A 21,239-nucleotide genomic window follows, 5' to 3' on the forward strand; every position below is an offset into this window, starting at 1 on the left:
CTATGACTATCACCTGTCACCAATTAACCTGTTTAACTGTAGAATGTTCCAGTCAGGTGTTTTTTGAGTGTTATACAACTTTCCTAGTCTGTTGCTGCTCCTTGTTTTTATAATGTGTTGCTGGCATCAAATTCAGAATAAGCACAGGGCATTTGACACTTTGTTTTGTTTAAAAAATACAACATCCCTGTACAGTATGGGTGTTGGAATCATCAGATTCTTGTGGCAGTATAAATGTTTGATATCATGTTTCTTTTGTTTTGTGTTTGTGATGCGATGCAGAGGTGTCATCACCACCAGTGTTTGAGATGATTTATGAGCGTAACCCTGTGAGGTGTAAGTTTGAAAGGAGGCTGGAAGTGAACACTAGTCCACTGAACATCATCTACAACCCACAAGCAATCAAAAAAGTGACTGAGTTCTTCTATAAAGGAAGAGTTCATACCTCAGGTAAGTACTTAAACCTGCTGCCCTTTTTGTGCACACATTTTGATATGGAAATATTCAATAAAAACTGGTGAAAATGTCACATTGTAGACAAACTCTTGGCACAATTGTATGGAAATTACAGTTACAGAAAGGCACATTTATAGTTTACTGTAAACATATACTTGATTTATTTATTTATTTTTTATTTGAAACGTGAAGTTCTTTCTTTAAACCCTTCTACCAGTTAGCATCAGAGCTGTTTTTAAAGACAAATTAAACAACACATTTAGGAAGTTAGAAAACTTAATTTAAACAATTAAGAAAAGTAAGGAATTTGTGTGAAACAGTGCAGACAAAGAGAGGTGTTTGAGAAAGCCACAAAAAGACAATTGTCAAAATAAATGTCCGGTGGGATGTCAAATGGAGTCTCGGACTGAAGAAAGGTTTTCTTTTTTCCATGACAGATGTTGGTTTGGTGAGTCTGGGCCTCTAAACAAACTCTTTAATTTTCAGGTTTTGGCTACCAGTCGGAGCTGGAGCTCAGAGTGGCAGAGGCTGCCAGGAGGCAGTACAACAAGCTGAAGATGCAGACCAAGGCAGAGATCCGACAAACCATCGATCAGTTACTCGTGGGAGAGTTCATTGTAAGAGAGATTCACTGGAGGGTGACGTGAAATAATTGGTAGTTGAATCATTTCTAAAAAAAAAACCCCTGATGTCTTTTCTTTGTAGGAAAACAGTAAGCGTTGGACCATGAAATTGGACATCTGTGCACCACAGGTGATTTTCCCTGATGACTTCCAGTCAGAGGACCCGATTCTAGTTGTTGTTGATTTAGGCAGGATTCTTCTCACAAACTCTCAAGGTAAACGGACCTAAACTAGAACTTTTTTTTAACCAATTATAGATAGAAGATACACTACTGGTCAACAGTTTTAGAACACACCAACTTTACCAGAATTTAATTGAAAATGATGCAGTTTAATGTCTCAGTGTACTCTGAAATGAATGCACATTTGCAACATTTAAAATTCTTTATTGAGCATGATAGTGTTTTGAAAGTAAAAAAAAGATTCAAAATCACATTTTATGTTGGACTAAAGGACTAAAAAAAGACACAAAATGACAAAAAAAGACACCAAAAGACACAAAATGACTAAAAAAAGACACAAAATGACAAAAAAAGACACCAAAAGACACAAAATTACAAAAAAAAGACACAAAATGACCAAAAAAAGACACAAAATGACTTACAAAGACATGAAAAGAATTCCAAAATGGACAAAATAGCCCAAGACTCCATAGAGTTAAGTTGTTAACCCATTTCTTGTTCCCTGAAAAAGGCCTACTTGTATAATTCTGAAATGTACATTATTTTTCAGTTTTGGTTAACCTTACCTTTTTTATTTACCTCTGGCAGTTCACCACTTACCTTTGGACCCTTTCAAGCTGTTCATTTGACTTGAACTGCTTGAATTTCAATAAAAAACTGGAAAAATTGGGGTGTTCTAAAACTTTTGACCGGTAGTGTAGTTCGAAATATCGTCATTCTTTTGAATAGTTTCTAACTCATACCTGTTGTTGTTCATTTTCTTTGAAGATGACTGTAAAGCCAGCTCTAAAGCTACTCAACCTGAAAGGGAAGACATGAGTGATGATGAGTACCAGACCCCCCTCGCCACCCCACCAGAGTCTCCACCTCCTGAACTAGACTTGCCTTTGAAAGAACAACTCAAAGGTCCTGATCTTTCCAGCCTTGAGTCCCCTCAAAGTGCTCTGGCCTACAGCAGAAAGCTTTACGAAAAATACTCCTTGTCATTCAAGGACCTGCAGATAATGGTTGGTCGCTGTAAGGACAACTGGAAACATCTTCAGGAGAGCGAGGTAGGGCCGACTCATGTGGTGGAGAAGTTTAATGTGCTGCTGCAGCTCGAGCAGCGACTCCGCTACACATCAGACCCCCAGCTCCCCGGAGCTGTGCTGTCAGGAACCCTACCAGACCTGAAGGTCCATATCAACCTGGAGAAGATGACCGCCCTCAGAAGTTGTCTGGCTAGGCTAAGCAGTCCATCTGCCAGTGAAGGGGATAAAAGCCAAGAGAAAGGCCCAAACATCAGGTCTCCTGACCCCCTTACTCTCCGCCATGACAAGATCTTTCAGAGGGAAGACAGCTCCTGGAAGCTGCAAGGTTCAGCCAGGAACCTGACGCAGAGCGTGATGACTTTAGAGCAGCACACACGGGAAGTCCTGGTGGAATCCCGTCTACTTCTAGCTGAGTTCAACATTAACTACATGCAGCTTGGGGTAGAAAGTGATGGCCGATACATATCTGTTCTCAAGGTATTTGGCACAAATGCTCATTTTGTCAAGCGCCCTTATGATGCTGAAGTCTCTCTGACAGTCCATGGTCTTCTGCTGGTAGACACCTTACAGACCTATGGTTCAGATTTTGACCTCCTTGTGGCTTCTCATAAGAATCTCAGTTTTGACATACCCACGGGCAGCCTCCGAGAGAGCCAGCCTTCATCTCCGGTGTCGACTGATGGTAGGTCTCCTGAGCATCAAGGCCATTGTACCGAGTCATCCTCTGGTATGCCCATGGATAGGATCTCCCCCTTCAGTTCCTTTCTCAAAGACCAAGAGGCCCTAATTAAGCTTGAATACCAGTTTGTGAGCTCAGACTGCCCCTCCATGAACCTGGACAGCTCCCTTCAGGTGACAAGCATGCAGGTCAATAACTTGGACATCATTCTCAACCCTGAGACCATGGTGGAGCTACTCAAATTCCTCCAGAAGTCCTTCCCCAAGGAAGAAAGCACCTGGACATCTTCAGCGCAACAACACACAACACCGCCTTGCAGCGAAGAAGAGGAGGGGACATATCAGGCCACCTATGACCAGAACAAAGAACTGACTGTGGAGATCCACCGTCTCAACCTACTTCTCCTTCGGACTGTGTCTACTGGCACTGTCCTGGGTGCTGAGAAGAAAGGGCTGAAGATCGCCACTGCCAGCATCGCTGGAACCAAGGTCAATGTGTCCATGGGCAGTCGGTTGGACATCAATGGATCACTTGGGTCCATGCAGTTGGTGGACCTGACCCAGGAAGGAGGCCGAAGCCAGTTTGTGGTCAGTATTGGCAATACTGACAGCTCCTCAGCTCTTGGTGGATTAACATTCCTCACTGACACAGGAGGTTCTCCATCAGAAGCTTTAAATTTCCGCCTCATGGAGAAGTCCCAAGGGGAATGTTCCCTGCAACTTCAGATGGCATCCTTGCACTACAACCACTCAGCCAAGTTCCTGAAGGAGCTGAGTCTGTCTGCCAATGAGGTCGAAGACAATTTCCGCTCCATGCTGAAAAGTGCTGCCACGAAAGTGTCAACAGTCCTGGCAACAAAAACCGCAGAGTACAGCGGCATGGTTTCCCTCTTTGAGACTCCATCACGAAGAAGTCGAACTCAGAGTCAGTGCTGGACGTATCCATATGAGGATGAGGAGGATCTTCCCATGGAGGAACCTGAATCTGCCTTAGACACATTCTTGGTGAAGCTGACTCTTAATATTAGCATTGAATCACCAGTTGTGTCTATTCCCCGTAAACCTGGACACCCTGAGCTACTGGTTGGTCATTTGGGAAGCATAACGATCCAAAATTTTGTCACTGGGCAAGATTCTGAAGGAGAGAAGCTGCAAGTGTTGGTGAAGGACATTCGACTGTATTCAGTCAACATGAGTCATCTGGTCCTGAAGAGGGCACCCAGGGGGGAAAAGGCTGCCAGCATGTCACCATCCCGCAACGGGAGCGTCAATCAGGACGAACCACAGTTCACCCGTCACGACTTCTTTGAATCCCTCAGCCGTGGAAAAGGTGTGAATCATATTCAATATTTAAAACATTGTTCTGTTCTGAGTGCTAGTTTTTTTGTGCTTGGTAATGCAAATAATGCAAGCAACTTGTGTGACACAAGCTAACCTAATTTCCTTTTTTTTCTTCATCAGCTTTTCATATATTGAAAGACACCACTATACAGTTCACTCTGGAGAAAGTTTCCATTGATGAAGATGCCCAGTTTAACTTCCTCACCGCTGAGGAGCCCTGCAAGAGCACAGGCTTACTGAGGATTGAGGGCAGATTCGTCAACCCTGTTCAGGTAAACGTTATATCAGTATTAATGCTGTAAATTCCTAAATATAAACTGCTATTCAAAGAATGTCCTCATTGCAAGCAGCAGACGTCAGTGCTCGGTCCCCAAATTATTCATAAAGTAAAAACAACGTTATTGTAATAAAGAGAAAATCACAGCAACACAATATTGTGTCACTACAAAACTGGATAAGAATCATAACATTACTATTGTGATGTGAGGAATTCTTCTTATTCTCTCAAATGAATGAAAAAAAACTATATTAAAACAGACCTTTTTCTTGAAACATATGAGAGAAAATTGGGAACAGAATCCTGTATCCAGTTCTCCTGAATTTGAACCACATTTTAATTAGAGTTCTGTAGATTACATTACAACAAAAAAAGAAAAAGCCTTTTTCCCAGCCGAGAACTGAATTTTTGATCAAAGATTTTAAATGCCCTGCACTCCTACGGTAAATTAATTATAATGATTTTGGTCGACTAGACTCTACTCTTATTAGGGCAGAGCACATCTTGCTTATCTGTCTGGTCTGCAGAGCCTTTAAATCAAATCTTTCATGTGAGTTTATTGTTTTTTTTATTAATTGTGACAATATTTGACACTCTGGTTATAGGTGTTCCTCTGCAAGCCTGTATATGAACAAGTCCTCCAGACGTTGGACAATTTGTCCCTGATTGAGGAGCAACGTTGCACACCCAGCCAACCACCAACACCTCCTCCACCAACTCCTTCCTCCACCAGACCTCACCGCTTCCCTGACCCTCAGGGAGGCCTGTTTGCAAGGGATCCTCCCTATATCAACTTTTCCCACTCGTCACTTTCCTCTCCGTTGCCTCTACAGGCTCACAAACCTGCTCTGCACACATCATTCACTCAGGTAAAGGTCACCCTACATGTGGCAGAACTGCAGGTCCAGCTCAGTGCTGACCTGACCCAGGGCTCCCAGGACCTGGTCAGTCTGCGCTTCCAAGACCTGGAGGGAGACTTTACCAAAGACCACCCACATCTACTGACAGTCAAGCTGGTTCTGCGCTCGCTGCTAATGGAGGACCTCCTGGAGCAGAACCCGGAGTCTAAGTACAAACATTTGATGGTGTCTCGTGGAGCTCCCAAGCCCTCCACCTTCAGCCCGAAGGAGTACCTTTCCCAAAGCTGTCCATCAGCATCCAACGCTCTGTACCCAGACATGCCCCGCTCCCTGCCTGCACACATGGAGGAGGCCCAGAACGTCTTCCAGCTCTACCAGAGGCATCCCAGTACTCCTTCAGCTAGCAGTCGCAAATCCAAGAGGGACCCCGACTGTCCCAGCACTCCGCCTCCCTCTCCGACCCACCACAGACCGTCCCCTCAGCCACCCCCAGACTTTGACGACTCCTTAGTTCATATCAATGTGCTGTTGGTGGACCAGAACCACCCAGAGTTCAGAACACGATATGGCGGAGTGGGACGCAGCGTGGATGTTGACTTTAACTGCCTGGACGTTTTGATCACTCTGCAGACCTGGGTGGTTATCCTCGACTTCTTTGGGATTGGCTCCACGGCCAATAATCATGCAGTGAAGGTGCCCCCCATGTCCCCTCAGCCTGAGCCAGGACATCCTCTGTACGAGCCAGGACATCCTCTGTATGAGCCAGACTTCAGCGAGGAGGAAACAACCGAGGCAGTAAACACTAAAGTCGACCTAAAGGTAGGACTCTGGACCTGGTCCATGTTGTTGAAATGGCTCGGCTGTCCAAATGATACAAGTCAAGTTACATATTCATGTACAGCACTACAATTATGTTATTTTTAGCGCCGGGACTCGATTAAAAAAATTAATCTAATTAATTAGAGGCTTTGTAATTAATTAATCGAAATTAATCGCATTTTAATCGCATATAAATATTTGACCTGAGAACAGTGAGAAGTAATTTTTTTCACATGGATTTTTAGTATTCCATTGAATAATGACTGAATACATAAGCTTAAGCTACAAAAATATTGTTTATTTGTGTTCAAGTCCAACAGACCAGTGCAATTTTTGCCATTAAGTGTAGCAATAGCATATTTATAAATATCGTACATTTGGGATTTGTTGTTAGGTAACAACTTACAAGGAAATGGGATTCATCATTCTAAGAACACAGATGCAAACAATTGTGGAGTTTAAGAACACCTTCAATAGTCTGATGTAGACTTTTCTGAGAAACTTTTTTAGGAATAAAAAAAGACGTAAAGAATGAGAAGAAAAGAGTAAATATTGGTGAATGAGGCCTATTGTTCTGATCTAAGTTCCAGTCCACTGTGACTGGAACAGGACTGATGTCTTCACTGTGCTGAAGCAGTGAAACCATGGTATAATGTGTAGTGTCAATATTACACTAACTGTTTTATAGCACAGAACCATTCTGGAACATTTTCAATGAATACTTCCTGACTACATCTGCCCTTGTTTTCATTTCAGGTTCATTCTTTGTCTCTTGTACTGAACAAGAAACTCAACGAGCTAGCCAGAGCTAGCGTGTCCAAGTTATCTGCTCATGTGGAAATGTTGGGTGTGTATGAAAAAAAAACAGCCAACACAACACACATAATTGTCCTTAAAGTAAATGGGTTGATGTTTGATGTTGTTGATGTCTTTATTTAGATGGTGACCTGGCGCTACAAGGCAGTCTAGGAAGTCTGTCCCTCAGTGACCTCACGCCACATGGTGACCTGTACCGAGAGAGATTCACCACCAGAGGAGGGGAGGCTCTTATCTTCAACATCCATAAGTATGAACCACAAAGTTTCAGCAGATAAATATTCTCATTTCATTTTCATTCACCTTTATTTAACCAGGCAGGTCATTAAGAACAAATTCTTATTTACAATGGCGGCCTGACAAGCGACAAGGGCCACTTGAGGGAAGGGGAGGTGGGCTAGGGAGTAAAACACAGTAAGGACCGTAAAAACACAACAACAACAACAACAACAACAACAACAACAATAACAGATAACAAAATATATATATACACACACACACACACATATACATAAAATTACAACAATATCACAGACAGACAGACAGACAAACAGCAGTCAACAAAAGAAATATGGAGAAAACATGGTGAGGTGGTATTAGATGGTAGAAAAACAGTTGCAGGAGTCAGTGAGAAGGTCTGAGAGCAGCTTTGAGGCAGGGATGGAGATGAGCTGGTCCAGTTTGAGGGTTTTTTGCAGAGCGTTCCAGTCAACGGCAGCAGCCGATTGAAAGGATGCGAGACCAATGGAGGTGGAGGTTTTTGGTATTTTTAATTTGATGTAGAGTGAGGACCGGGTATTGTGTGTGCATAATACTGAAGAAACTGGAGGAATCTGTCTCCCTTTTCTTCACCTTTGTGATGTGGTTTATCCAGGTATGGCCAGCCTGACCCGTACCTGGAGCGGGAATGTGACATCAAGGTGTCTTTGCAAATGGCTTCGGTGCAGTACGTCCACACGCAGCGCTTCCAGGCCGAGGTGGTGGCCTTCATCCAGCACTTCACCCAGCTACAGGACGTCCTTGGCAGGCAGAGGGCTGCCATGGAGGGCCAGGCTGTGAGTATTATCTTCACCATGAGAGAGTTTCACACTCTAGTTAATATAAGTCAACTCAACATCGCCCCAAGATCATTTATACCATTGAAAAGCTTGTAATTTCCTGCTACCAAAGCTTGATTAGGTCCAATCAGATGTTTGAGAGGATCAATCTATGTTTGAATGGTCTTTGATGCTTTAAGGTTGTTTTTAATGATCTATTTACAGTTACAATAGATACTTATTTTGAATGAATGGGGTTTTTTTGTAAATGGAAAACAAGACGCTCTGCAATGTTTGAACAAGACTGAATTAGAATAAAAGAATAAAATATCAAAAACTATGGCAATTCTATATAAATGTAAAAATATCTTAACAACAAACTCATTAAAAATTTTGTATCAATCCCTAATAAAACCATATATAACCTATTGCATAGAAGTGTGGGGACACACATTTAAGTCAATCACCAAACCAATTTTTCTACTTCAAAAAAACGTATAAACGACTTATAAACAAAGTCGATTATAAGCATCCAACCAATCAATTATTTATTAATTTAAATGAACTCAAATTCAAAGAACTGGTGGATTTTAAAACAGCACAGTTTATGTTAAAAAATAACAACATGCTGCCTGACTGTATTCAGAAAATGTTCAATCTAAGACAAAGCCATTGTCATTTCAGAAAGACTTGAAAACTTGCAATACCATTAACTTATTCAAAAAAATGTACTTAAAAATAGGATGATTAATTCATATAAGTTAGAGTAATGAGTAAGAAGCTTCTTTCTTTTCTCTCTTTTGTGACTGCTTATTTCTTTTGTTGATAAATAACAGATTGTACATTACTAATATTTAAATTTACTTGAGTTGTAACAGGCGTAATAAGCTGCTTCAGTCTTTTCGGTCCAAAGGTCTATCATCAATTTTCTCTCTCTGTTTACATGTTGTTTACTTTAATTAATGTTTTTTTTTCTGGTTTGTTGCTTCTGTTTTGATTACATGTATTGACCGAAATAAACAGATACGAAACGAAACAGATACGAAATTAAACAGGCAGAAAGGAATAAAGATTACACAAAACAGAAGAAATCAACTGTCTTTGTTCAAAGAAACCGGACACTTCTATCAAAATGTGTGCAGACGTAGATAGCAACAGGTTGCCATTTCACTGTCTAGTGCACAATAATTTCTATGACCGGTTGAAATAACTTGTTGCCTTCCCTCCCTCCCCTCCTCCTCCTCCTCTCTGCTCTGTCTGGTGTCTACCTGGCAGGTGAGGGATCATCCCCAGCGGGCGTCCAGGGTCCTGCTGGATATCGAGGCCGGGGCCCCAGTGATCCTCATCCCGGAGAGCTCTCGCTCACCGAGGGTCATTGTGGCCAACCTCGGCCAGCTGAGGGTGCAGAACTGTTTCCTGCCTGCTGGGGCTCATGGGACCTTTTCCCTCCAAGACAAGGTAGAGAAACTCACCATGGCTCACGCCTTTTTCCCTTCTCTGGTGAGTCACGCTGCCCGTTCATCCACCAATGCACTCCGCCCGGCCGTCCTTTCTCACTGTATTCATTCATGCATTGAATGGATTACCTCAATCCACATAGCAGGCTCCCCGAAAAGCACTGGGAACCCTGAATTATTTCTTATTATTCTTATTTTGGTAACTGACTTAATGAATTTGATCTGAAATGCTCAATGAATACAGAAATGCATCGTGGTTTTCTATAAAGAGTGGTTCCAAAACTAAACTATTCAACAACTCTAACTGTCTGTGGATTTGTCAAACTACTCATTTGTTTAAATAAATTGTTTTTAAAGAAGCTTTTGGCCTAGAAGTTAGCCATCTTAAATTCAAGTCTCCCCGTCTGATGTTCATTAGGTTCAGGACCCTATTATTCAAACATGGTTTAACTAATCCAGACTAATACTAGGTTAGCCAGCTGAAACTTGCTGAATATGCTTTATTTGTTATTTTAACTAGAATGAAGCTGTTAAGTCTTATAGATTCTTGAATAGCAGCACACTTATATATTGTAATAAAGGCAGCACTTGATGTTTTACATCAGATCGGTGCACTCTGCTACTTTCATCTTTTTAATCTGAGGAACAACCTTAAATATGAAATAAAACCTCACAAAATATAAATCAAGCTATATAGTTTGTTAGTCCGACTCAGATATTTTGAATTTCTCTCAAATAAATTGTTTCAACCCAAAAGTTTTTTTCGGTGAGAATCAATATGGGGATGAGCTGATGTGCTTTTAAAAAGGTAGTTTTCAGTGGAAAAACCACACATCAAACACAAATTACCAGTCGGAGCAGAAACGTTTTAAAGCGTGTCTGGAGACTCTTTATGTGTAGCAGTTAGTACCTTTTTACATTATTTTTTATTGTATTTTTTGTTTTATGTTTTATTCTTTAGCATGCAAATTAAAATGCAATACTTGTACAAAAAAGCCTTGCTGATTTTACTTGTCAGTTGTTCTTTTCCAAAATCAAAATTAAATTAAAATTCTAGGCTGTGTCAAAATTGACTTTTACCTCCAAACTCCTCCATGTGTGAAGAACAGGGCCCTGTTCATGTTCTTATTTATTATAATATTATATTTAAGAGAGAGTTTAATGTTTTACTGGACCTTCATATGCATCTTGTTTTTTTTGTGAAGAATTTTATACTGCATGCAAATTCATACAAGGATCCATCCCATTACAAGGTACAACTGCATGTGTTTGCTTTGGTGTGGAAAAGGAATGTCACATGAAACAGTTTTACCATTTCATTTTCCTCCTACAGCAAGTTACACAGCACCAGAAACTATCCATCAACACACAACACCAGCTGACAGTATATCCAGTGATTTATTGGTCAGAGACAGAACAGTTGGCGTGTGTTAGGGGTGTGCCAAATCCTATCGTTGAGGATTATACCGGTATATTTTTTTATGAGCAAAAAAATGAATATCATGATATTGGCAGCTTCTTGACGTAGTGGCGTAAGGGTTTCCCATTAATGAGCTAGAGCAGACCCGGGCATTGGGCGGCCCGCGGGCCACATCCGGCCCTTTGGCTGCCCTCGTCCGGCCCACATGAGGTCACCCAGAAATTAGAAATCAATACAACCACAGTGCTTTTATTTTAAAGGTGGTTTACGTACCCACCTGCAAAGACTCGACTCTTTACCATAGACTGTACTGATAGTTCACAAGATTTATTTAAAATCAAAGCTCCATGAACATAAAAATAAGACATTCCTTGGTCACCTTGTGAATGCACCGTAATAGCTAACAAACATTAGCATTAGCACTTGACCAAACAAGCACTTTTACTTTAGTTAAGACAACAAATATAGCCACTAATATATATATATATATATATATATACTGTGCCCTGTCAGCCGCCACTATAGAAGCCCTTTGATACTTTATATCAACTTTATATGAATTACGACGCACTCGTTATTATTTACCGTTTGTTTTTAATTTTAACCGTTCTACCTGTTATTTCCTTTCACTACCTTTCAAAATAAAAGCACCCGTTTCACACTGGACGGCACCTTTTCAAAAATAAAAGCATCGCAACATTGTAAAACACCTAGAAAATTTACAAACATGAAGAAAAAAAACAAGCTATATAATACAAATACACCAATAGGAACCTTGCTAAAGGTCATTTACAGTTATAAATGTTAAAGTGATATAGTGATTGGAGTATTTACTACTTTTTACTGCAATATTTGATTTACTCCACATTAACAGTCTTATCATAACATGTATTCTTATCAGTAACAGCTCAAAACCAGATAATTTACTGTATTTTATAAAGCGATTACATTAATATTAAGCAGAATTTAGTTCCAAGTTTTAAGTGTGACCCCTAGCGTGTGTCACACTTAACTGCAGTTTTAATTTTTGTGAGAGCATTTGGTTTGGGTTTTATATTAATACTCCTCTGGTGATATAGTTTGGAATGATTTGGTGTTGCATTGCTTTAGTTGTAATGAAATCTTGTCCAGTGTTGGTTTGCAGTTTATCTGATGGACTGAGCTTTCTGCAACATGTTGCATGTATTGTTTAAAATAATACACCAACTTTTCAAGTTCCATGACTGTGCTCGTACTGTATGACTTTTTATACGTTTTCTTTTTTAATTTCAATATACTGTGTACAATCTATTGTGAAAACACACTGACATTGTTCCTGAGTAAACAAAAGCACATGACTAATCATGCAGCATCATGATAATGATTATAATTAATTATGAAGCAGAATATTTCAGAGACACCTTCTGCATATTTACCACAAACACCAGCCTTTTTTATGAACAGCACAAATCACATAGAATCTGACAACTTCATGGCGACCGTGTAGTTACATAATGTTCAATTATTTAATCTCTTGTACAGTAGATTCTATATGTTAATGTATAAAGGATTACATGCTAATTTTCATTGACTGTACATCCCTGTTTCTCTACCATTCTGTTTTCCAACAAATGTGATGTTTCAGATTGAAGAGCTTTTGGAAAGACATATTTAAGGAAAGGGTAGAATGTTTCTGGGATGTTTTAAATTAATTAAATTATTAAAATATTTAAGATCACAGATTCAGATTCCCACCATTAATCAAATTATATTAGTAACTTGCTCTGCTGGTATAGATGGAAGTGGATTAGAAATGAATAGAAGAAAGTCGTCTGCATATTAAGAGTTCTTTGCCGTTAGTAAAAGGGAAGGAGCAGTATTTTTTTTCAAAACTCAACAGAATTTGTTTTAATTAATTCAAAGGTGATTGAGATGCTTCAGCCCCCCATGACCCGAGTTTGGGTGAGCAGTTAGTTATGCATAATGAATGAATTAATAAATAATCTTAAGAGAACAATGGGCAGTGACTTGAACACTAAAACAATCCCACAGCACGACACCAGGCGTGATTTAACCTGCCAACACTAACTGGCCTGTATGAAGTCATGTACTGTTCACTGAGAACTTACTGGTGAAAGTTGGTGTATTGTTTTGATACAGTTTGGTCTTAAAATACCAGTATACGTTTTTTGTTTTTTCACTTTTGCTGTCATTGAGAATTTACTAGTTTATCCACTGAATCAAAATGCAAACAACAGCTCAAGTAAAACGTATTGTTTAAAGAGGACATCATATTAAAAAAACTCACTTTTTCAATGGTTCTGCACACACATTTGGGTATCTTAACTGCCTCCCAAATCTCCACCCGTAATAAAGCAAATCGTTTTTTGTCTGCCTCGATCAGAAAATGTGATTCAACAAGTAATTTAGTTTTGGCTCACCTTTCTGTCACATGCAGACTCATTTATCTCCATTAAAGGTCTACCTTTGTAAAGGTGCACCATATTTTTCTCACAAGCCAATTGAAGCATACTGGGCTTAAAGTGGTTCAGACAGTATGAGAAAATTATATATTTTTGGACTATTTAAGCATGTATACATGTTCTAGAAACCCAAAATACAAGTATGAACCTGAAAATGAGTATAATATGTCCCCTTTAAGTTACAAAGTGTGGAAAAGACTATCTCACTGCTGTGTTGGATTTTCTTTTTTGGTTTAGGAGATAATGGCACCATGTCATTGAGTTATTATTGTTTTTAAAGGGGAATTCAGTGAGCTATCACCATTAGCAAACCGTAAGAAAATAGTCAGAAACACCTGTTGTTCTGTTACACAGCCACATGAACCAGATTGTAATGTCTTTCCAATAGGAAAACATAACCGAACCATTGTTATTTATTTAATTACTATGATTAAATGATGTTGTGTTTACTTATGTTCTTTGGCCCCTTTAAGAAGTTATCATCTCCTTCTGTGTGTTTTCTAATGATCGTACTAACGGAGCTCTGTCCTGAAACAGGAGCGTGTGCGGAGTGCAGGGAGGAGCAGTAAGCAGGAGAAACCTAAGGCACCTCCTCCCACAGGGTTCACCCTGGGCAGGCCTCAGGCCCCGGACTCACGGACTGACCCCGAGGAAGGAGAACCTCACAGCTTAGGTCAGCATTACTGTTTAGTTTGAAAGAAAACCATGAAGGTCAACTGCAAGTCCTGTATGTTGGAGGTAGAAGTAGACACCTGAGAACCCTCTATGGCAGTAGTTCTCAACCTTTTTGAGTCGCGACCCCCAATTTAACATGCATGTTGTCCGTGACCCCCGCTCACTGAACACAATCTCACACGCACAGTTCAGATCAGACAAACTCAGTTGATACGACTAATTTTGGACAAACAATGAAGCAGACAACAACTAAAACACCTCTCTGTCTGTGCATTTATATATATTTTTTATATTTTATGACACAAAATTATCAGAAAAAGACACAAAATGACCACAAAAAGACACAAATTGACCAAAAAACTAACAAAATGACCAAAAAAAAGACACCAAATGACAAAACAAAACACAAAATGACCAAAAAAAAGACATTAAATGACCAAAAAGACTAAAACACATGAACACATGAACACTTTAACACAGTGGAGACAGAGCTGACTTCCAAAATGATTTGGCGACCCCCAGAAATCATCTCGCGACCCCAATTGGGGTCCCGACCCCCAGGTTGAGAATAGCTGCTCTATGGTACGGTGTTGCCCCATTTTTGGCCTGTCAAATTTCTACAATGCATGTTTTTGAGTGACGCGATACTTTAAAAAGAGGGAAGAGTATAGGGAACCAATAGCAATGCTTTAATTAGTCACATGATCTCCAGGAGGCCATATTGGAACACTATTTTGCAGATTTTTCCAAAGGAAACAGTTTTTCCATTTTGCGCCACAAAAAAATCACTCAAAACATAATTTCCTGGCCCTTTTCCATTTGGAAAAAAATATATTCCTACTGATAGGTGAGTAAACCTTCATTTCTGATAGTTTCATACACTCAGACTGTTCATTAATTCCAATGGGTCGTTGGTTCAATGGTTCAATGTTTCCTACAGGCAACATTCAGACAGGAAACCGGTTTAAAAAGTTCCTTTTATAATGTTTTTAAATGTAAAATGTTATGTATTGTACCCTTTTGAAGCTACTGAATCTTTTACACACGTTTATTAAATAAATTATATTAAAATTAATTTTAAAAACTTTCTTACAAACCCCAAAAACTTCCAAAAAAGAAAGAATTATAACATTTCTTCAGATTATGTTTATTTAGTCTATTTTAAGACCAAAAAAAACACATTTTTGTCCTAACTGGCTTGATAATGCGTACCATAGAGGGTTAAAGGCTGTTTGTTCTGTTCCCCCAGTAGAAGAAGACCACGTGTGCCTGCTGGACTGCATTGCCCTGGACCTGCAGGAGATGGATATCTTTGCTGCAGAGCGTCTGCCCTGTCAGCCCTGGGACAGCGTCGGCAAACCATCAGAGTCATCAGACCTCGTCTTTCCTTCCTACTCTGTCCGTCGCACCGGAGACAACCTGTTAAAGGACCGCTGCCGCCTCAAGCTCAAAGTGGAACGCAACCTGGACAAGTATGCCCCGCTCTCTGTTTGATTACTAAGAGTCATTAAATCAGGTTCAAGGTTCTGGTTCTGGACATGGGCACTTTAGTTTTATTTTTATGCATGTCACAGTGGTATCTCTGTGTCAAAAGAAAATACTTTGTATACTTGCATCTTATAATGTACAACATCCTTTAAATGATAGTCTGTGGGCCAAAGCTAGCTCTTTTACAACACTAGTAACTCTATCTTTCTCTCCTGTGTGGATCAAGGTTATAATAGTTTTGTTTTTTTAAATTAGTTTTAGTTTTAAATTCATTGTCAATTTTTGTTTAGGTTAATGCTAGTAATCCCTTGTCATGCATGTGTTGTGTGTGTTAATGCTAGTAATGTGTATGTATAATAATAAATAATAATGTGTTGTGTGTGTTTCAGGGAGCTGAGCCATGCGGTGCCTGACATGTCCATCCATGGCAGCTTGTCGTCGGTCCACTGCTCTCTGGACCTGAAGCACTACCAGCTGATCAGAGGGCTGCTGGAGAACAACCTGGGAGAACCTGTTGAAGACTTCCTGAGACCCTACAACCTGCAGGACCCCAGCAACTTAGTGAGAGACAGGCAACCACATGTACACGTTGACCAACCCAGAGAACAAATGACACGTCAACGGAGACATATCTGATATATGATATATAGTGTTTACAATAGAATTATTCTGTGTCCGTGACCATGAGCAGTGTTGCCAACTCCTCAGTAAGGAAAGTAGCTATTGGCTGTCTAAAAGTGTCAAGAAGTCACTAAATGACATCATCGCCTAATTTGCATAATTGACCATGTGCATGTTCTTGTAATGGACGCTGTAGGAGAGAGGAATAATGTTGTGGGGAAGATAAAAAGTGAGTAAAAACACCCTAAACATGTTTAGAACTGATAGTGCTCCGTCTCCTGTCACAACTTCAACCCTCCTCCTTCATCCGGCCTCGGACCGGCTAAAGGGTTAACATCCCCTCCGGCTCTGTGACTGCAGCTGGGAGAGACTGCTGCGGGAGGACTGGGCTGCTTCGACTCATTCTTACTCTTAATAAGCTGCGGGGGAGGCAACTCCTTAAGAGGAGTAATAACGAGTCTCCAAAAGTCTCCAGTAACACCAGAAAAAGTCACTTGATTTGTCGCTAGTCGCTTTGTTGAAAAATAGTCGCTAGGGGGTCTGAAGAGTCGCTAAATCTAGCCACAAAGTCGCTAAGTTGGCAACACTGCCGCTCACTGCCCAAAGGAGCTACGCTACGCTACGCTACGCTACGTTACGTTAGCTGCGCTACTCGCTATATAGACCGTGTATCAGCTTGAACGTTTCCTTTTACGTTGATGTCCTCAGAGGGTCCCACAGAATTTGACAGGATTTGATGCGCTCATTGTTGACTCAAAACAAGTAGAGAATAACGTTGTGTTGTTGTTGAGCTCACACAGTGTGAGTAGAAATCATTAGTGGCACATTGATATTAATGATTATGTGAAATGAATGAATGAATGTAGGGAAACACTGAATCCATTGTGTCTATTTCATGATGTAATCTCTCCAAGTGTTCTACTTTGTGTCCTAGTTGAATGACTGATTGTTTGTGTTTCCTGTGCAGACGGTGTTGGGTGGAGACGTCTACACCACCTTGTCCTTCCTGGTGGACATGATGGACGTCAGCCTGGAGCTGCTGGACAACCCCACCTCCATGGAGCAGACCCGCTCATTAGCCAGGTGGAGCCTCTAGCTTCTTCTAACAAATCAATTTAGATTGCACTTTTTTCTGGATGTAAAAATTATTTGACCCTTGTTTTCTTCAATTTCTTGTTACAAACATAACAACAAAATAGCTGATAAGAGTTTAATTTAAGAGCTGATATCTAGACATTTAACATGGTTTTATTGATAATGATTTTGGTTATTATCAAGAAAACCATGTTAAATGTCTAGATATCAGCTCTTAAATTAAACTCTTATCAGCTATTGTTGTTGTAATCATTATATTGTCCAAACTAATGTACCTTTAGTTGTACCAGGCATTAAAAGAACAGGAAAGCAAAGAGAAAACAAGGCTGGTCCAGTCACTTTCTCCGTGACTGTATGCATGTAAACATGTGATGTATTGTAGAAACCCAAAGTCACACAAAAAACTCCAGCTTTTCTTCCAGAAGGCTAGATGACAGCATAGCAGCAACGTTTCTGTTAAATATAAATAAATTGAGTAATTTGTAATGAAATTACTTTAAAAAAAAAAAACCCCAATCAAGTCATGCTTTTATTTTAGCGAGACAAAACTATTGCAATGCATCTTTTACAGATCATCCAAAAATATCAGTTTAGAGGCAACTTATCCAGAAGTCTGCTGCTAGACTGCTTTATAATAAAGAGAGATGACATCATGCAGCCACTGGCTCCCATATCACATCTAGAATTGATTTTAAAGTATTTTTAGTTGTATATGCCTACATCACACCTTCTCTGTTGCATCACACCTTATCCTGCACATAATACTGCCGTTTCAATATCATATCTCCGTTTCTCTTGCAAAGGTTTGACTTCATGAAGTCCAAGCTGCTCTTTGAAAGTTTCTCCAACGGATCCAAGTCCGTCAACCTGGTGTCCCACTCCCTGCTGGCCTACGACACTCGCTGCAGCGGGCAGAACACCAGCCCTGGTGGAGCTGACGGAGCCAGGAACAACGTCTTCGACTGCATCCTGCAGCCGTCTAAAACAGGAACCAACCGGGCAACGCTGCAGCTGGAGCTGCACTACAGGTATACCTGGAGAATCGTCAGCCTGTGGAACATAATTTGATATTAAAGAGTTGGTGGCAGGGTGGGAATTTCACGACGGCCACGACGGCCAAGGTGGCCTTTGCTCCCCTGTCAAAGTTCCAGTAAACACAACGCTAACCCGACCCACTCCCCGTGCTTCAGACATGTGCGCATCAACACATGGCTCATTGAATATTCTAATGAGCCATGTGTTGATGCAGCACAGGTAAGCTAGCGGGACAAGCTGTTCTGATATGTTGTAGCTGAAGTATGTGGTAGTATTTGACAGAACTTAACATTTACGTTTTTATAGAAAGTACTATTGATAGGTAATTACCATTGTATTAGCCTATTTAAAGTTGACTCGTTAACGTTACATTTTTGCGTCATGAAAACTAGCATAGCTAGCTAGTTGGGATAGCGCTAACGTCTTCCCTAGCTCAGGAACAAGGGCTCCACATTTAGCTGATGTAGATTCACCTCAGCAGGTTCCTTTTTATGGCAGGAGGAGGCATTTCTCTTTCCTTACTCTGAGATGAACTCAGGCAGGAGATTCATTTTGCCGTCTTTTCAAAACAGGTTCATTTGTCATTTTCCAAAAAGGTTCTTTCTAATATATTAATATATTGTGCATTAATGTTTCTTGGTGAATGAGAATGTTAATGTATTAATCTGAAAGGTAAAACCAGCGTAGTTTAACCAAACGGCCTTTGTGCCCTTAAAATAAGTGTGAACAGGAAGGCCAAATGGCCTTGCCGCTAAAATGACGAAATTCCAAGCCTGGTTGGAGGTCTAAGTAGTTTTCCTCCTCAGATCCACCCGTGACTCGTCCTGCTTCACCGTGGTGCTCAACAACCTGAGGGTCTTCCTGATCTTCGACTGGCTGCAGCTGGTCAGAGACTTCCTGCGGGTGCCGGTGGAGAAGGCGTGGAGCGGCGCCGAGCCCCGGCAGCGCTGGCCCAGTAACACCAGCACCGACTCGGGCCCCGGGACCACCGCCACCACCGCCACCGGGGCCGTCATGCCAAAGACGGTGAAGACCGGGGTGGTCACCAAGAGGTCCACGGTGCCGGTCACCCAGGACCGCTGCCTGGAGGTCAAGATCAACGTCACAGGTTGTTATTAGTTATTGATTGGTTTGTTTAACAGGGACGGTGCATGGCTCGCAGCTGTAGCAGAGCTAGCTGCTAGCTAAACTCATCTCTAGTCCCTGGACAGGAACAAATAACAACAATCTAACACAAACAACAAGCCTTTCAGACAGCAACAACACAGTTTCACACTCTTAAAACACAATAGAACAACAAGACAACAGCAAGAGGAAAGACAACACAACACAATGTTAAAATACACTTAAGAGATTGCAAAATAGTGAGCTAATGTTTGAGTTTATAGGTGCATGATGATTTTATTTTAGATTTAAAACCAACGAATGTGCAGATGTCTCTGATCTCATGTGGTTCTGAGTTCTAATAATTAGTGGTTCTGATAGAAGAAGCTGATCTGCCTCTCCTGGTCGTCCTATTGTTCTCCTGTTGTCAGTGATATTAACTCCTTTAACGGAGGAGCAGCCAGATTATAAATCACCCTCTACACTAAGCTAACATCAGCAACACACACTACATTTTCAAATGTCAGGAGTTTGTGCTTTTGAATGTTTTTGAAAGATTTTGTCTGTTGGGTTGGTTGGAGAAAGATCAATCAGTGGGGAGAAGAAAGCACATCCTGAATACTTTTAACTGCATTGATATATGATATGATATAGAATATACACACATGGGACACACACTCTTACAAGTCCATATAATAATAATTTAACTGAGCAAAATTAAATGTTGGCATAAATGTTCTTCCAGTGAATTGTCTGGCTTTCTAAGCGTCCTCCACAGATTATGTGACAGGTTCTGTGTCTCTGTATCTCCAGGAACAGAGTTTGTGGTGGTGGAGGACTCGTCCTGCCTGGACACCAACGCCATCATCCTGAAAGGCACCACGGTCCTCACATACAAGCCCCGCCTGCTGGACAGACCCTTCTCTGGCAGCCTGGCAGGGATAGAGGTGACATTTACTCATTTAATGCTCAAACAGCAGTATGAGGCTACTAGTTTACCACTGCTACCATTCCCCAATGGTTTTATCTGAGTATCCCAATCTCATAGAGACTTCCTTATCAAATAGCTGATGAATTAACTAAAATAATGCTGCTATCAATATTTTTAATCTATTCTACTTCTTGTACTTGCCACAGCAAATACTGTTATTTCTATACAGGAAACTGCAATAAGTCATAATGAAGACACTACTGCTAAATCTGCTACTAGCACACTGCCCTACAAAGTCTAGCTGCAGTAACTACATTTTTTGTCTAAATTGAGTTCTAACTAAAAATGAACTCCTTGATGTCTGTTTTATCTTGTGACAAAGTTTAAGATTTAAATTTTGCTTTATCTCAGATAAATAATGATGTAAAAATTGCAGTAACAACAAACAAGTGAGATGATATTATATTAAGAATAAAATATCACATTACTTTATAATATTAAGTCTAAAATACACAAATATTTGAATAGAGTTGTTAAACACTTTTAAATACACTGATAACAAAATCAAGTTGAAAAAGTTAATTCACTGAAAACAAAATATAAACAACATTATAGTTACTGCACTCTGTTTTTAAATGACTATTAGAACTTTTACAGTAAAACCAGAGTGCTGTAACTACATTTTTGGGGTCAAAGGTCAAATATTTGTCATGATTTTTGAGCATAAAAATGACATCATCAATACATAAGAAATAAGTGTCATATTACTTATCTACTAATAACCCATTAGACTGGCCAGTTAAAAAACGTTAGAGAATTTAAAGCACTTTT

General features: G+C 40.3%; 1 protein-coding gene across 1 annotated transcript in view; it reads left to right on the forward strand.

Annotated features, from left to right (window-relative positions):
• Window positions 1–21,239, forward strand: part of vps13d (vacuolar protein sorting 13 homolog D) — an 83,265-nt gene that overhangs the window by 21,714 nt on the left and 40,312 nt on the right. Inside the window, exons 17-33 of the mRNA XM_059332305.1 lie at window positions 283–450; window positions 943–1,073; window positions 1,162–1,294; window positions 2,030–4,300; window positions 4,432–4,583; window positions 5,194–6,267; window positions 7,024–7,114; window positions 7,207–7,333; window positions 7,958–8,138; window positions 9,396–9,578; window positions 13,997–14,132; window positions 15,387–15,606; window positions 16,012–16,183; window positions 17,211–17,326; window positions 18,142–18,366; window positions 19,180–19,481; window positions 20,291–20,424. Of these exons, the coding sequence (XP_059188288.1) occupies window positions 283–450; window positions 943–1,073; window positions 1,162–1,294; window positions 2,030–4,300; window positions 4,432–4,583; window positions 5,194–6,267; window positions 7,024–7,114; window positions 7,207–7,333; window positions 7,958–8,138; window positions 9,396–9,578; window positions 13,997–14,132; window positions 15,387–15,606; window positions 16,012–16,183; window positions 17,211–17,326; window positions 18,142–18,366; window positions 19,180–19,481; window positions 20,291–20,424 (5,816 nt within the window). The remainder of the gene's footprint in view (window positions 1–282; window positions 451–942; window positions 1,074–1,161; window positions 1,295–2,029; window positions 4,301–4,431; window positions 4,584–5,193; window positions 6,268–7,023; window positions 7,115–7,206; window positions 7,334–7,957; window positions 8,139–9,395; window positions 9,579–13,996; window positions 14,133–15,386; window positions 15,607–16,011; window positions 16,184–17,210; window positions 17,327–18,141; window positions 18,367–19,179; window positions 19,482–20,290; window positions 20,425–21,239) is intronic.

The sequence above is a fragment of the Centropristis striata genome, chromosome 5 (assembly GCF_030273125.1).
Source record: "Centropristis striata isolate RG_2023a ecotype Rhode Island chromosome 5, C.striata_1.0, whole genome shotgun sequence".
Classification (NCBI taxonomy): Eukaryota; Metazoa; Chordata; class Actinopteri; order Perciformes; family Serranidae; genus Centropristis; species Centropristis striata.